General features: G+C 32.8%; 3 protein-coding genes across 4 annotated transcripts; 1 reads left to right on the forward strand and 2 right to left on the reverse strand.

Annotated features, from left to right (window-relative positions):
- Positions 1 to 7,517: 7,517 nt before the first annotated feature.
- Positions 7,518 to 8,996, reverse strand: LOC108002600 (cuticle protein 6-like). Its single transcript, XM_017064367.3, has 2 exons — positions 8,661 to 8,996; positions 7,518 to 7,796 (listed from the first exon to the last, which is right to left on the reverse strand). Exons 1-2 carry the CDS (start codon positions 8,673 to 8,675, stop codon positions 7,518 to 7,520), a joined length of 294 nt encoding a protein of 97 aa, XP_016919856.2. The 5' UTR covers positions 8,676 to 8,996.
- Positions 8,997 to 10,034: 1,038 nt separating this feature from the next.
- Positions 10,035 to 13,236, reverse strand: LOC108002597 (cuticle protein 18.7-like). Of its 2 annotated transcripts, none has more exons than XM_017064364.3 (2): positions 11,247 to 13,236; positions 10,035 to 11,113 (listed from the first exon to the last, which is right to left on the reverse strand). In XM_017064364.3, exons 1-2 carry the CDS (start codon positions 11,696 to 11,698, stop codon positions 10,687 to 10,689), a joined length of 879 nt encoding a protein of 292 aa, XP_016919853.2. In that variant the 5' UTR covers positions 11,699 to 13,236; the 3' UTR covers positions 10,035 to 10,686. The 2 variants fall into 2 exon arrangements, with proteins under 2 accessions (XP_016919853.2, XP_016919852.2); XM_017064363.3 differs by having other exon boundaries at positions 10,035 to 11,125.
- A 468-nt stretch (positions 13,237 to 13,704) lies between these two features.
- On the forward strand, positions 13,705 to 15,058 carry LOC133666613 (cuticle protein 18.7-like). Its single transcript, XM_062078881.1, is given in 3 exon segments — positions 13,705 to 13,755; positions 13,757 to 13,807; positions 14,419 to 15,058. Coding segments are annotated over 3 exon segments (597 nt in total). The 5' UTR covers positions 13,705 to 13,719; the 3' UTR covers positions 14,929 to 15,058.
- Positions 15,059 to 18,412: the final 3,354 nt, after the last annotated feature.

The following is an 18,412-nucleotide window of genomic DNA, read 5'->3' on the forward strand; positions in this document are numbered from 1 at the left end:
TTTCATTGAGTAGTCGGTATTGAGTTAACAGTCACGTGACTCGATCTTATAAGTTAGTGCGAGGAAGAAATCCGAGTGTAGAAGTGAGAAAGCGATACGTACGATAGTCGGAAAAAATTATTATTTCCTTCGGACGATGATATCTCATGAACCAGAAGTCGAATCGAGATGAAACAAACGGCATTTTAAAGAGAAGGCTTCCTTCTTCTGATTATATTTGTTAGAATGTTCTGCAAGGATTTATTCTTAAGTTATTCAACATTGAACTTATGGTTTTTTTAATTCACTTTTTAATTAAGATTACTAAAATATAATTTATAATAAGAGATTTTACTATTATTCAGGTTTTAAAATAATCTTATTCAATTTTATTTTGTTTGTAATTACGTTACTTCTATGATACTATTATAAACTTTCCACTGTATAATATTTTTAAATTCATAATTTTTGATTTGTTAAATATTAATCAATATTAGTTGTAGTATTTGTTCGCATATGTAAATATAATGTAATTAAAATTTATTAATGACGAAGAATGATAGAAATAATAGGTTTAATAATATTTAGAAGTTATATGAACGATGGAATGGGAATATCATGAATCAATAATGACTATCATTTCTTAATAAGATCTTTTGCATGATGCTGTCCTCTGTACACCATTATGCTAAATCATTTGAACACATGTACAAACACGAACAAATAATTTGAAAATGTATTAGAAAATTGTTCTGTTTCATTGTAATGATTAATTGCGTTTCTTTTTCAATAATATAAATTTTTGTTTTTCACAAATGGAAACAGGATGGTTAAACAATTAAATCAAAACACTGTTTTCTAACAAAACAGAAATTTCTTCATTGTTCAATGATAATTTAAATATGGCAAAAGAAGAAATGAAAAAAAACAGAATATCGCACGATTTTAACGAGGCCTAAAAAACATTCTAAAAGTATTTTTCCTACAATTTCTCGACACATTTCACATATCTTATTTAATATTCGACGAAAAAACGAAGGAAATTCATTTGATTTTCGCGTGAAAAATGGGGTCTTGATCGATTCTTTTTTCGGGTAAGCTTCGATTCAATCGAGGGTGCAGTGCATTGGTAAATTTCGACGAATTGATCGATTGCAAACGCGACGTGTGCTATCATATATCTTATCTGTGATAAGAGGAACGTGCTACCGAAGAAATTCTCGAAATTTTGAGGAGCGTTTGCAAGATGAAAAAATTTGATTCCACGTGGTGAAATCGGGGAGTATAATTAAGCGAAATACAGTAATATTGAATCTAGTGTCGTTAACGTTAATCGATAATATGATAATAATGATAGTACTAATTATAGATAATGTTTAACATAGGAGAATATTCGACGATAATTCCTTGTAAATGTGTATTAATAATATTAAAGAATCGTAGAGATATAGTATGTGATAATTAATTAATCTAACTTAATCTTGCTAAGTTAGTATCCTAAAAAGTAGTATCTCTCCCTTATCTTTTTTCTTTTTTCTTGTTTCTGAAGATAAAAAAACATATTTCTTACATTAAGTCTTTTTTTCTGATAATTAAAGTTAAAAGAGAGAATTAATTAATAACGACAGAATGGATTAATTAATTATTGCGCTATAGTGTTTGTATTACATTATTCCTAATGAGTTAGAAAAGTATACTTTTGGATTTTGATCGAAATTTAACAATGCACTGTTTTTGAAATATTGATTACGACTGATTGCATAATTTTGCAACAATTTGTGAGAATAGAATAGTATCGACATTTTTCCCTCTAAATTTTCCTATTTTCTATCGATTTTCTTCCACGCTGCGATGCATAAACTTTTTTATATTTGTAAAAAAATTACATCAAAGAAATTAAATTGAAGAAAGTAGCGAATGATTGCAATGATTGAGTGAATTTCTAAAAATTATCGTCATATAATAAATTGACTCAAAGAATTGTAAAAATTATAATTATAAAAATCTATTTACAATTTTTTAAAACTTCTTATTTCTACATTTTTCATTCAAAATTGCAAATTCTTTCTCTCGAATTACATTTTTTTTTAACAAATAAATATCTCTAAGAAACGTTCAAAATCAAATTCATCGTTTTTGCATCGTGGCTTCGAAAGAAAACGCGCATAGTTCATTTTCTCAATCTAATTGCATGTTCCACGAGAATTTTCTAAAAAAAAAAAAAAGTTTCTAATTTTTTTCGTAGAAAATATCCAACTGTGTGTATACAGAGAGCGAAAAATAACTCTAAAAAAAAAAAAAATCTCGATAAAGACTCGTATCTTTCCGAGAAAATGAAAACTGTTAGCGTGAATGATGAACGAAGAAAGAGAGAATGATCGTTCTATTTCTATATCGAAAAAAAAAAAACTCGTCTCCTACGAGACGTGTACGTCTGAACACTATAATATAGGGACATAAAAGTCAATTGCCCGTAATTTATCGTGTAACGTCGGATAACTGTCGCTGATACTAATTAGTCGACGTAAGATTATTCGATACTCGCAACAGTATTGTATAGATATAAGATTAACGATGCTACGAGAGTCAATGCTGGATGTTCTTCGAGAAAAAAAAAAAAAGAAAAGTTTTTTCCGAAAAATATCACACACGTCAATGAGAAATCATACTATATTTGATACTTGGAATAATTATTCGGTCTATGGTGAATTTCAATAATTAACATTGATAAGTATTTGCAATTATTTACAAAATACGTGAAAATTTTTAATTTGAAAAAGAAAAATTCTTGTTTTTGTTAAATTTTGAATGATTTGAGAGTGTACGGTAAAACATTGTTTATAAACAATAATTTATAATTTATTTGGAGCAGAGACCAAATGAAATAATAAAAATCTATATTGTGAAAGTTATATATGTATATACCGTATAAATATTCAAATGCCAAACTGCTAATATTATTATAGAAAATTAACAATATTAACAAATCTATTGCCAAACAATTTGTACAACCATAATTTTCATACTTTTATTTTTTTCTTTTTTTTACTTTCCAATAAGATTCATCTTCATTTTTGTGATACATGACTTAAATAATAATTCCAAGCATTAGAGGTAAAGGAAGAAGAGAAAAAGATATATAAACCTATACAATTTTTATTGGAAGTATTACATTCAACCAGCACAGACGAAGAGCTGAATATACTCACATGGTGCATACACCAATACACACTTACATGAGAAACACATGATACACAGGAACATAGACATATATATTATATGAGAATTAAGAAAAGAAAAAAAAAAGATTAATAAGAAACGTTGTATAATGTTTTATCGTCGCTAAGAATAAATCGACGTAGTTTCGCGAATTATTAGCGTGTAATTAAAAGATTAAAAGAGGAACCGTATAAATATTTGTCGAGCCACTTCTCGTCCTGGAATAATTAATTAATTAACTCGATTCGATCAAGTATCTATAAATACTATAAAAATGTTTTTGATTCTTAAACATCAACAAATACATTTCCAAATGTGTCTCATTCCTTTTTATTTTTTTTTTTTTTTGGAAAATGGATTTGAATTGAAAATTCTTCGAAAATATGAACGAATAAACAGCGATGTTAGAATGTCGCGAGAAATACTTTTCCTTCGAACAATTTTAAAACCAAAACTAAATAAAGAATATATCAAAAACTTCTAAACGTATGCAAAATACAATAAATAATATTCTCAAAACTTCGATGATCGATCGGGAGTATTGTGAGAAGGACGAAAAGTGGCTTAGTGTGAATTCTTTTGTTAACGTTTCAAGAGAATACCGCCCACGTTACTAAAAAAAAAAAAAAACAGTGAGAAAGAGAGGGAGAGAGAGATAGAGAGAGAAAGAGAGAGAGAAAGAGAGAGGTCGAAGAGGTTAGAGGAGCGTAAAACGATAGGGGTAGCTCTACAGTGAAAAGTTCGGGACCGAATAAAAAAAAAAAAAAAGAAGAAGAAAAGGGGGAGAAGTTGTCGAAGCATCAATATATCAAACTGTCGAGTACGTTGTAAAATTAACTGAAAAAAAAATCTAGAGCTGTGCGGCAATGGAGGGGAGGACATTGAATAAAATGCTTCTCGATCCAACAGTATTTCTTTTATCCTCCGATCTCGTTCACTTGCCACGCTTTAAAAAAAGAAAAAAGAAAAAAAAAAAAAGAATATAAACGAAAGGAAAATACTTCGAATACTTGAATTCTGTCGAGCTATTCGAATAAAAAATTATTATCGATAATCGAGCCCGTTTTGAATTTAAATTTGCTAACAAAAAAATAAAATGTACATTATTATCTTTCGAAATTGAAATTGATCTATCTCGATTGAAGTTTGTTCGAGAAAAAAAGAAATTGAATTCGTTTAAATGCAATTTACGAATAAAAATTATTTTTAGTTTCAATGGTCGTTGATTTTTTTTTTTTTTTTTTAATGAATAATATTACAAATGGATTTCTATTTAACATGGAAAATACAAAGCGTTTAAACGATATAATTTAACAAAGCTATTAAAACAAGAAGAATAAGTATTACATATCAAGATTGAAATTATTTTTATAGCTTTGTTAAATTATTTATTACTTCTCAGTACGATGGATGGAAATAGAATTCATTCTCTGATCAAATAAACAATTCTCAATTGAACGAAAATATTCGACGTTCGATGGAATTCGAAGTAAAGGATAAAAAAAAAATAACAATAAATAAAAAAAAGAGAAAATTAGAAATATAATTGAAGAGGGGTGGAAAGTGAAGGGTGAGGGAGGTGGTGTTTAAAAAAAAAAATCGCTAATCAGATTTAATCGCACGTGAACGTGCAGTTTTAGGACGAATATGTTATATATAAATATGAATATTATAAAAATATATATATATAAAATATATATATTAATATTTAGATTTATATTATATGTATAAGGGGATGTTGACGTATATTGCGATAATGGTAACGGCGGGGGGCGAAAACGAGTGACACAGGGGACATTCGCGTCATTTTATTACTATTATTATTATTATTCATTAACGTTACGATTATTAGTATAAGTTTATAATAAATTTTCCGTTAAATATTAATTATTATCTTCTTAATGTATCGATTATAGCGATCGAAAATTTTAACCCTCGTTATTACTGAGGTTTTATTATTAAACGCCACAAATTATTAATTGATCATTAGGCTTATGATGATCATTATGGTTAATTATAACGGTTAAGACTTGGATAGAACCGAGGTTATTAGGATCAAGATCTATCGATCGCGTTTAACGGTGTTTTTCAGTATTAATCGAGGTTAGTGTGTTCCAGGGACGGAAATTCGGTTCAACCCTTTTGTTCTTCACAATTTTTTGACGCTTGATCGAAAAATTATTTTATGATAGGAATAAAAATATTAAAGAAAAAATATAGTTTGCTCTAATTTCGTTCAAACAATTAACTCTCTGTAATTAAAATTTACGAGTAAGTTTATAAATATAAACAGTTAAAAGTTTAGTTCCGATATATAACGATATAACAATGTAAAAATTAATATATTGACAGGCAATGAAAATAATTATAGAGGGTTAATTTTCAAAAGTAAGTTCGAATATTGTGCATAATAAAAAAAAAGAGAAAAGGGTTGTTCTGAACGTTTCAAATAATCCCACCATATTTCCATTCCAATTTTTCATTCTCTTTTCACATCTGTTCAAAAAATTCTCAAATTTCCATCATTCCTCTTTTGTTTTAATCCCACTTCTCTTCGAATCTACAATCGAGCTCGAAGCTGCAAAATTATTACATATGTTACACATGTTAATAAGTTAAGAAATATTTATAATTGTCTAAGTCGATGTTTCATTGTTATCTAATTTCCTTTTTTTTCTTTTTTTTTTTTTTTTGCAAACCTATCCATAAAAATTTCCACCGCTATCCATATCTTCGGTATGTAAATATAGGTTTTATCGTAATAAGCTTCTCATGCGATTGATGACAAGTATTGATATGTATCGTTAATTAACAAATGGCCTTTTTACGATAGTTTAAGTTTCTCTTCATGATAACGGCGGGACGAATATAATGATTATTTGACATATGTATTAACATGATTCAGACTTTTTTTTTCTTTTTTTTTCCTTTTTTTTTTTTTTTTTTTTAATAAGCGTGACTTTTCTAAAGGAAATGACAAATAGCGGACGACGAAGAGGACGATGGAGATGTTAGAGTTAATTTTCGATCGATATTAATTATTGACATGAATTATATGCGTCGTGTATTCCTACGTTTCATTGTCCTACGGCAGCCGGCATTATTTTGTAAAGAAGAATAAAAATAAATTGACAAATGTACAAGAACCGCACGACTATTCATTTTTCTCTCACAAATCACTCTCGTACTTGTCAATTTTAAACGTAATATATATTTTTCTTCAATCTAATAAATGTCTTATTTAACAACAAACTATTCCCAATAGCGTTAAATCTTTTGTGGAATTTGTATTGTATAAATAATTATTTCCTTTTTCGTGTTATTTATTAATGAAATACAATATTTCGAGCAAAATATAAGGAATATAAAATTTCATAAGTACAGTATAAATTGTGGACTGACGAATATAAAAAAATATCAAAATATTCAGATGTATCCTCTCTATGAATCGTCTTGTTCTTTTTCGTTTTCCTTTTTTTCTTCAAATTTTAATAATGGTCGATCTGGAACAAGAGAAGAGATGGAAGATAAAATAAAGCTGAACGAAAATTTGAAAAACTTGAAAGTGTGATTAAATGCTGATGACAGAATTTCATTCTTGAAAGATTATTGGTTCCGGAAGCAGAACGGCCTTCAACTGGCCGTTCAACTGATTACGTTCCAATCGAGATTTTTTATTTTTTCGGAGAAAAAAAATTAATTAGGATCGTTCTTATCCATCGTTCGTATGGAAAAAAACTTAATTTATCGATTGTATAAAATAATTGGTTAAGATGAAAATTGTATTCTCTGAATTTTTCAAGAAGTACACATAAAATGAACAAAAGCAAAATTTCTAAAAAAATCACGAGCTTTCCAATTTTTAACAGCTTTAAAATAACTTGATGAATTGTTGAAAAAGTTGGAATTTATGGGGAGAAAAAATCGCAGTATATGAAATGTTTACCTCGAGCTTCGTTTATTGGTATATAAAAATGGAATGGATTAATCCGAAGATTTCCTTGAGAAATTTTAAACACGGATATCTTAGGTTCATTGAACTGACTCTTGTTCTGTAAATTCTCTTTCCTTCTCGCATCAAACTCCATCTGACGTATTGAAAAGAAAATTTTATTCGCCGTGTTAAAATAATCCATTTAAAAAAAAAAAAAAAACTTACAGATCCTTGCAATGCATTCTTCCCTAATCTCTCTTCTTTGTGTTCCATTTTGTGTTTCGTTTGTGATTGAGCGACGACCACTCCTTCGGTGTTTTGCATCTAACAGTGAAAATATATGTATAAATAGTATCGAGTCAAATAAAGAAACTTAAGATCTAATCTACATCAGTTTTGCCATTAATCTCACTGAATTGGTGAACAGTATCCGGAAACCGTGCGTTGCATCAGCGACGTACTCGACAGTCTGAATAACTCCTGCGTCATCGATGTAACTGTAAGCGCCTCGTGTTTCGCCGTTCGACATTCTGATTTCCGACCTCGCCGAGTACGGGCTACTGTAACCAAAACTGTACCGGCCGAAACTGTCCTGGTACGTGAGGGTCGGTGCAGCTAGCTGGGCCAAACCGGAAGAAATAAAGCAGTAAGAGAAAAGAAGGATCTGTAAATAAGGAGTCGTGGTTAAATTCTGAATAATTTTTTACAAACAATAATGATCAATCAAACGTTGAATTAGTATCGTTAAATTTTAGCAGTTGAGTTACATTAAAAATTAATAATCGAGTATTTCATTTCGTTCGGAGAATATTCTTTGATTAATTGCTTTATTATAGTTTCTAGCTGTTAAAATAAAATTGTTGGGAATTTTTTAAGTTTTTTAGAAGATTAATATTAGAAGAAAAGGCGGTTATGGAAAAATAGAATCGCAGTTATTTCTTAAATTGAATCGAATTGTTATTTATTTTTTTATTATATTTAATGTATTTTGGAGGAGGATAAGCAAAATTCGACATCATCTGATTATCTTTAGATAGTATATATCAAGTTTATTACATATATTAAATTCTAATCTATCAAATTCTAATTTCCTTTCCTTGGATTATAATTTTAAAACTCTACAAAATTATAAAATTCCAGGTAATCAATATTTACTTGTAAATTTCAAATGCTACTCTTATTCTATTTCAGATATATCATATAACAACTGTAAGCAACTGATGATATTTCATTCGATTCTTAAAATCCATTTTATTTTATAAGCTACGAAACACAAGATCTAATAAAAATGAAAAGAGAATGACAACAAATCCGCTACTTCAATCACTCTCTGATCCAAGACATTTGATCAGACACTCTTAACTCTAACCAAGGAATAAAGATCTTTCCAACGAAGCAAAAGCTTGAGAGACACTGCTCCATCCCCCATGATACCAGACCATTTTCACCCATATCTATCTACGTCCAGAGAGGCCTGAAGCAACTCCGTTCCATTCCATTCACCCACGCGACCACACTTATTTCTTACGTGTACGCTCTTCATGGTGATTCGATTCGATATCTTGTAAATTCCAGCCACGTATTGCCCACTTTATATAGAAAGCACGCAAGCCAGGAGGGTGTTAGCCTGATCGCGGAAACACGAGGATCAAAGGTGCAACGAAACTGGTCGAGTATGTGAGCCCAAGGACTCACTCGGTTGGAATCCGGCTCTGGAACATTTTCACCGGGCCTTTTTTCACCTCTTCGAAACCTGAACACCCTGCCATGTCCTAATATGTACGTCTCTTCAGGGCCGTCTTGGCACAAACATCCGCCTGCGCTCGAAAGAATCTTCTCATCGTCGCCATTTTCTATGGTCATAATCTATGAGCCAGGATATTTTTCTCGTGGCGCTAGCTACACAGAGGAATGCACGCGGTTTGTTGTGAGGAAGAATTTAAAAGATCGTTTAAAAGGAGAAATGGCTTCGAACAGAATATTTATTAGCGTGTTAAAGTATGAAGTTGAATGGCTGGATTGGAATGTTTGGGGGCAACATATGTTGAGGTTAGGGAATTTTTTGTGAGAAAAGATGGCGTTGAATGGGCAACGGAGATTTTAACGAAATTTTCAAAGTATTTTGAATTAAATTTTATAGATGCGGATGATATCGTACGAGATTCTGTCCGATGAAACATCAAAACGAGATGAACAATCTTTTTTTATTATTATTTTCTGCTCTTATGTATTATATCCGTGAAAATCCGACTAATAAAATTCGTCGCTGATACCGTCGAAGAAAAAAATTAATAGGAGCATAAAGCGTGTAATGGTGTCGTTGTTGAAACAACAATTTTGTGTTAAGAAAATTCAAAAAGTTGCATCACGTTAACGGTTTTAAATACATTTTTACAAATAATTATGTTAATACATTATTTTTATACGTGTTTCATGGTAACAAGTTCAACAACTATTAAAATTAATAGTTAATAATTAATTTATTTATTTATTATTTTAAATATTGTTTCGTAGGAAGTTAATGCCATTATTGCATCTGTCTACGAATCTTCCGTTTTGTAATCATTTGTCAGGCTATTTGCATACGATCCTCGACCCAAATTCAATGCAATCGATTCTAAAATTGCCGCGATATTAATATGTATCGATTCCCTTAGACTACCGTGTCAAAGTGAAATTGAAGCTCGAATTTTTTTTTTTTTTTGTCAAACAAATCGTGAATTTATTACTAGTTGAAAGGTAAGATATTCTTCTGTCTGGTGACACAATTACCATTAATTTATCGGTTTCAGAAGTATTTTGTAATAAGATTTTATAACAAATATCTCTATATATATATATATATATCGTTTATTAAAAATTAAAAATTATTAAAAATTATTTATCAATAACAACACGATAATTTCTTCAAAATTCATTTTATTTAAACCAGTCTACAATCATCGTTCACTTCTACATGGCAGTTTCAACAATTTCATCATCCTTTCGAAAAAATATCAAAATTAAAAGGATCACAAAAAGGATAGAAAGCAACGATCAAGACGATTAATTTGCTTCATTTTTCATAGCCCATATTTTTTTCCTTTTTTTTTCTTTTTTTTTTTTTGCTCTCGAATCTAATAATTAAACGATAAAACAGAAGCTGGCCAATCGAATCATTGGAAGAAAAAAAAAAAGATATACCTTCTTCGAGAGAACACCGAAAATCGTTCCCCGTCCATGGCCCATGTTCCCCTCGCTACGAGCAACTAATAAGTATCGACTAATTAATCACGAACGATCCTTCGTTTATTTTTAATTAACACGTTCACTGCGATGATCAAATCCTCGGTACCTACATATCTTCTAACACGAATAATTTTCATACAAAAGCTATTTCTACGTCGCGAAAACTTTACACACATATATATATATATGAATTACTACTTAATATGGATTATTATGAAAGCCTTTTCTCGACAGAATTTCACGATTTTCTCCGTGTGAGTAAAAGTACGTGCCGACTCGAATAGAAAGACGCAAGCGGTGAACGTGTCAGAAACGATATCAGTTAATTAATAGACGAGGCGTCCATAGGCGAGCGCGGGGCCAGCAACAGCAAGGACGTCGGCAGATTTGGCTGCCTCGTTGGCCAGGTTCAGTTTCTCGTTCAGATGAGCGTTCGCGTGGGCTGCTTTCGCCACAGCCACTTCCTGGGTGTCTTGCACCCTGCCGTCAGGGCCGATGGGCGCAGCTGGCACCACAACAGCGTTGCTGGTCACGAGGGGTACCGCCACCGCCGGGGCAGCTGTCACTATCGTCCCCGATGATCTGGCCGCCTCGTTGGCCAGGTTGATCCTCTCGTTGAACTGGGCAGCCGCGTGAGCCGCCTTCGCCGCCGCCACTTCCGGGGTGTCCTGCACTCTTCCATCGGGGCCTACCGTTGCTGCCTGGATCACTGCCGGAGCCACTATTCCGTTGGTGACCAGAGGTACCAGAGGTCTGAAAACGATCCTTACATTTTAACCGTAATAATCGATCCTTAACAAATCCTAGGGATTAATAGTAACAAAACTCGGCGAAAGCCTTCCGTATCTCGCTCAAAAGCAAAAGGAAAAGAAAGAAAGAAAATCACCTGTTGAGATCCGCAGCGACGGACCTAGCTGCCTCGTTGGCCAAACTGAGCCTCTCGTTGGCCTGAGCCGCGGCGTGAGCCGCCTTTGCCACGGCTACCTCGGGCGTGTCGACCACCCTTCCGTCAGGACCGAGAGGCGCCCCTGGCACCAAAACGCTGGCTGGCGCAGCCACCAAGAGGGAGGGCTGTTTGAGCGTGACCGTCGCCTGAGATGACGATGGGACTCCACCCGACCTGGCAGCCTCGTCGGCCAGCTTCAATCTCTCGTTGAGATGAGCGGCCGCGTGTTCCGCCTTGGCGACGGCCACCTCCGGCGTGTCCAGCACTCGGCCGTCGGGCCCAACGGGCGCCGCTGGGGTTAAAGTGGCGATCAGGGGCCCGGACAAGATCCCCGGCTTGGCAAGTGCCGCGGAGACGAGGCATGCCAACAGTAAACCGGCAACCGGCCCCATGACGACGATCGTTCGAGACGTTGCTTGCGCTGCTCTGAGGCTTCCTGCCCGATTTTCTGAGGAGGGATCGGCGACAGTGTCGATCGTGATCTCGCTCGGAGGATCGTTGCGAGGACGCGCTCGGAGACTATGAGACGCGTCGTCCTAGAACAGCTTTTATAGCCGTAGATCTCTGCACGCGGGCCGTGGTGGTAACAAGACGTAAGATCACGTAACGTGGTAGATGGATCCAGGGCGGATTTTTCGCGACGGCGGGCCGGCTTGGACGGGACACCCGCGTTTCCGTTCTCCCTGGGGGCAAGGTAAGCGTGTTTGTAAAACGAGTAGACGGGCGGCTCTGCGGGTGTGAACGTGAGGCCGAGGAAAAATGGAGCCACCACGGGGGCTCTCCATTTTCGTGGCTCTCTCTCACCGGCGCGCGGGAAGACACCCGATCCCGTTGTCATTTCTCTAGCCAGCCTGGCCATGGATACCAAGGGCGATGTCGGCGAAGGCCGACGATCGCGTAACCGTTCGTCGCCTCGGTCCGCAGCCCGATAAGCTGTGTTGGATCACGTAGCACGATTTTTTACCGACGCTCTGCTCGCTATACGATGATTTTGGACTGGATTTGGGATTAGGTGTCGCGTGATTTCTTTAGACGTCGAGTGGAAGGGTTGGATGTTGTTGGTAAGTGGGTTGTGGGTGTACATTTCATTATTATTGTTATTATTATTATTATTTTATTTCGTTATTTCATCTTATTATTCGTAGTTGGATTATTGGCGTTTATTATTGATTATCGTTGAGATTTACTTGACGAGAGATGTTTTTAGTTAAAATTTGGAGAATTTTAAGGGAGTTTCATTAGTGAAATGCGGTGGTGATGAAATTTTCTTTAAAAAGTGTAAAATTTGTTATACGCTGCAACGAACAATGATTGATTATTCGTATCTTTTTTCTTTTTCTTTCGTAGAATGTAAATTAATATGCTCGCGATGTTTGTAGTAATTTAACTATCACCTTCTGTGAGTAAATTAATATTGTTAGAATAATGAAAGTATAACGTAGCGGTATTAAAAGGTATCGAAACATATAATAAAATGGAACTGTAATACTATAGCACTGGCGTGGTATTACCATATTATTGTTGCATAAATGTTAACTCTAGAAACCGATATGTATTTTAATTTTTAGCTGAAACAAATTAAAAATAAATTCTATCTAATAAAGGAGATTTTAAAATCAATCAATGACAATTTCTTTTTATTTTATTCAATTTCAATTTCAACGTAACATTTCACAAATTAGAACGAACAATTTTTAAAATTAATAAAAAACAGATTTCCAACTCAAAATTGGAGAAAATATAAAATTTCGAAAAAATTCAAAATTTCTCAACACACGTTCACAATATATTTTACGCGATGATCTATCTAGAAACTTTTATCAAAAATACGACATTGAAACACAATTTTTTATTATTCTTTGCACCACTTAATTTCTCATTAATTCAATCCCAATAATCTCCTATTGTGTCGTACAAAAAAAAAAGAAAAGAAAAGAATCAAACAAATATATATAAAATTGATAAACAACGATTCAATCGTTCCAGTCTCGTTAATTTAAATAAAAATCTCAAGATTTCCCTTTTAAACGGACAAAAACTCAATTACAAATCTTTTGAGATCTATTTTGAGAAAGTTCGAGGTCGTCGAAATCGTCGATCTCGTAACAACCGCGCAAAAAGTTATTCTAGTTTGGAGAAGAAAAAAAGCGGAAAAAAAGAAAAAGAGGAGAAGAGAGGGGGGAAAGAATCGAAGATTGTTTCGAAAATTTATCGCGGGTCATCCATTTGGGGAGAGACGAATTCCGACAGGGAGGGCATCGATTGGACCGAATGTCAATGTCAGGTGTGGTTAATTTTATTGGACATAGGGCGTCTCCTATTCGCGCGTTCTCCCATCGATGGACGCGTGCCCCATGGAGCGAAACCTTTTCTCCCAGGTGCTATATAAAGGCCAGGGGACCAGGTGGACACCATGAGACCGACCCAAGGTACCTTGGCGAGTACTGTACGCTCAGATAGCGCGCAAGGAGCCACAGTTTGTCCACAAGATGAAATTTCTCGTGAGTATTTATCGTTTCTCGAACATTTTGATTTTATCGATTTTCCGTCTCTTCCAACATCAGTTAATATGCACGGAAAATAAGAGAAGATATACAATATCGAAAATTTAATTCTTGTTTTGCCTCTATAATATTTGTTTTTCGTTACATTGTAATCATATTTTGCATTTATAAAATTAATAAATCTCTACATTTCAGATTTTTTTTCTAAAAAATGATACTTTTATTGTTCGAATTTAAAATATATTTCACAATTTTTTACATATACTAAATTTTCTACTTTAAGAAAATATAGAATTTATTATCAATAATTTGGAGGATGATTAATATTCTTTTCTTTTCTTTAAATGATACACAATGCTTTTTAATCTCATAAATAAAATTAAAAATTTGGAAAATTTAAAATAAAAATTTAGAATTTAGAACAACACTTAATATTTATTTAATTTATCATTACGAAAGTATACATTTTCGGTAAATAATACCATCAATTGTTATTTCGCAATCCAATATCGATTCCGAAAATTCTTTAAAAAAAATGTAAAGTACTTAATCTAATTAATCTAACCTATGCCAACAACATACATTCAACTCTTAATATTCATTTTCAGATCATTCTCTCCGCTCTGGTGGCAGCGGCGTCTGCCAGGCCAGGCTTGCTAGTAGCGCCGCAGGTGGCAGCACTCGCGACGCCCTTAACTATCACCAAACTAGTACCTGGCGCGCCCATAGGACTCGACGGCCGAGTCGTGGACACCCCGGAAGTAGCCCTGGCAAAGGCGGAACACGCGGCAGCCCACATCAACGAAAGAATCAATCTGGCGCAAGAGACGCTCAAATCGGCTGATGCGATCGCCATTACGGGTCCTCTTGTCGCCAGCAGCGTGGAACCCATCGCAGTTGCGGCCAAAATCGTGCCTGCGGCTCCTCTGGGCCCCGACGGCCGTGTCGTGGACACGCCTGAAGTGGCTTTGGCCAAGGCGGAGCACGCTGCCGCTCACATAAATCAGAAGATCGAGCAAGCTGTCGAGCAAAGACAATCCTCCTCTTTGGAGATTCCTCTTGTTCTGTCCACGTATTCAGGGCCCGTGATTCAGAAGGTTTTACTTAACGGGCTTTAAACGAAAGTTTTACATTACGAGGATGATAACTGCTGTTCGACGACTGTTTGTTGACATGAAATACTCGTTTTTTTTGTACATAATTGTGGACCGATTGAATAAAACGTTTTTGAACTACTACTGATTGAAACTTGATTCGATTATTTTTGCAGATATCTCTATTTTTTCCTTGCCTTGTTTTTCTTTTTCTTTTTCGTGGCAGCTTGGAAACGATTGGTTCGTCGTGAAATTAATGGAAAGAATGGTTAATTTTATTAGTTATACAGGTGTTGAATTATAATAATTTTTTACAACTCTATTTTCTATTTCTGTCTCGTGCCTTCTTCGTCGAGTAAGAGTGATATTTCTCTTAATTTTTAGAAAATATGATAGCAGTTGGAATTAAGAACACAAAAATAGAAGAGTAAAAGGCAGAGTAGGTAGTGGGGATATTCATTGATAAAATTAAGAGCGCTTTCGATACCTTTAGTCAGTTCGCTGCTAACTTCCATGGAGACAGGGCGTTTGCTAAGATTTCGATCGAAATATTTTTAGACTATTCATTCGAAATTTTTAAGATAATGAATTTTTTTTCTAATAATTAAATTTGAAAACAAATATTATACAATTAATCGAGAATAGAGTATTAACAATGATAAAACTGTTAGGATAAATCTAAGCATATTATAAAGTTAATCAAGATTTCTTCACTATTATATTTTATATTTTTTAATCCTATATTTGTGAACATATTTCATCTCATACATTCGTCTTTTCGATCGATAGAAATCTTGTAAGTATCTTAAAACTTCGTGATGTAAGAATTTGAATTGAAAACTTTCAATGAATCGCTATAAAGAAAAGGAAAACAAAAAAATTGTAGAAAAGAACAGAATTAGAAATTATTTTCATTGTGATTATTATTTCTTTCGTCGACATTTTACATTTATCGTAGATTTTTCGCTTCTTTTAAATAATAAATAATACTATAGCATATTATTCTGTTTCATTTTATGAAAATTACCGATAATTCTCGTACGTTCGATCAATTTATTGAAGGCTAAGCAAAATTACAGAGTTGCATATAACATTTTCAATGCATTTTGTATCTTTCGTTTGGGAACCGCTGCTTCAAGCCATTCTTTCCTCAGGATATCGAAGAATATGAGACAGTCAAGGTCGCTGTTCGAGCCTTTTCCTGCGCCCACGAAGAATATTGTACGTGTACTTACACGATTTCGAGAAATAAATTTGAATACTATTTCTCACCGATTATAACGTCGACGAGAAAACGTTACAATATTTAACCTTTCCTGTTTCGATTCGTTCAAAAAATCTTTTTATATATGAAACAAAGGAAAAATGATTGATCAATTGAAAAAATTGAATACATTATACGTTTACGAATAATTATTCTATTTTACTGTTACTATTAACATTATATCATGTTATAAAAATCGATATAAAAATTGTTTTTTATTTTTATTATGAAAGCAATATTTCTGCAAATAAATACACGATGAATTTTCAGTAACAACGAACCTCGCAAGAAGTTCAGTGTCCTTCGAACAGCGCTCGATTCAAAGTCACGAAATTCAAATATTCACGGTCAACGAGTTTGTTCGTCGATAATGGGGCGTGTCTCTGAAAAGAGATTATTAAATCTTGTCTCGATCTAAAAAAAAAAAAAAAAACAGATTATGGATCAATTCGTAATATTTTTTTCTAGCATTTTATAAATATTTTCGTCGGTTGAAAAAATTCAATCACAAAAAAAATCAAGGATCAAAAGATCTAAAGATTAAGAATTGTCGAAATTTTAAGAGATCGTAACACAATTTTTCAATTATTATATTAACATATTCGTTAATTAATTTCAATTTTATTTTAATTTTTTTTTTTTAGTAAAATCTGTTTTTAAACAAAATATAATCTTGCAAATAATTGAGAGGAAAAGAATAACCTTTTTTTTAGAAGCGTAATGTATTTTTAACGACGTCTAATTAAGCACAAATGTGTCAGAGGCACAGAACTAAATTAAATAGATGATCTTAATGAGATCTAGATTAATCAAATCGTAAAATAATTTAGCGTTGTTTACATCATGGAAGAAATTTATAGTTAACGCTCTATAAAATTCAGAATAAAAATTGTTACATTATATATACACATTCTTTTATTCAAAGAATTTTATCTTGTTATCTCGTTAAAATTTTATTATTTAATTAAAAAGTTCCTTTCCATAATCTCTGACTAATCTTGGCAATAAAAAAAAGTTCCATAAACAAAAACTTCGATTCAAAGAATGTATCATAGTTACAAAAAATTTATTAATTAAGAACCTAATTGTTACCATTTGGAAATTAAATTAAGTATATTTATGAACCTTTTTTATAGACTTTGATTAAGATAAAGTATCTTAATCACGATCTTTGATCTTTCTCTTTCTTTTCTTTTTTTTCTTCTATCCTTTTCTCTTGATACCATCTAATCTTCGATACACACTTTGTAACGAAACATTTTTCTAACGATGGCCATATCGCGGTGATTGAAAAACACCGTTGGCGCAATATCAAAGGGTTTTCTTCGATCTAATCGAGAAAAAAAGGAACATGGCCAGCTTTCTAATATTATTCGTATGCAGTTACAAAATCGTTTTTACGATTGTTATTTCGCCAATTGAGAATTGTCTTGGACGATTGTGACACATAAATATTTCCCAATTACACATGCAATAGGGTGGCAAAACAGTCCAATTCTTTATTCATATCCGATACTTATTTTTATTCATTTCTTTTAATGTTCGATCGTTTTAAAATCCTCAAGTATTTATTTGGGTATTAATAATTTTATGACTTAATAACATTTTTTTTAATTCATTAGAACATTTAAAAGTTATACAAATTTTATTCTATCACAGAATTTATTTGTAAATGAGTCCTGATTCATAATTATTAAAGTTAACAAATTTTTAATCGAAAGTTGTCAAATAAATTACGACTGATAGCTATACTATTTTTATTTTCACTCATTAATCGATATCACGAAAGATTAATACGTTTCTTAATATCTCGCGTGTGTGCGATTTATTTTCTTTTTTTTATAAATTATACAATTGACGAATTTTAAGTGAAAATTATCGATCGATGATTCATTTCGTATACTTTGATACCTTTTAAAACAAGCTATTAAGATGATGATAAATATGATCAAATTCGAAACTTAATTGCCATATTAAAAAATTTATGATTACACGGATTCCTTGCTGTTAAGCTGTTATCAATTTCTATCAAATTTTAGATATTGTGCAAAATCATAATTTTTTCACATTCTCTAAAGTTACAACAATATAAAATTAAAAAGAAATGCATGGAAGATGAGTATAAAAATTAAAAGTGATAATTAAAAATTCAAAATTGACAATTTAAAAAGTTTTAAACGAATTCATTGACACGAGCAACATTCGAGCAATAAATCGTTATTAACACTTGATAATAAATCGCAT

This window comes from Apis cerana, linkage group LG8 (genome assembly GCF_029169275.1).
Source record: "Apis cerana isolate GH-2021 linkage group LG8, AcerK_1.0, whole genome shotgun sequence".
In the NCBI taxonomy this organism is placed as follows: Eukaryota; Metazoa; Arthropoda; class Insecta; order Hymenoptera; family Apidae; genus Apis; species Apis cerana.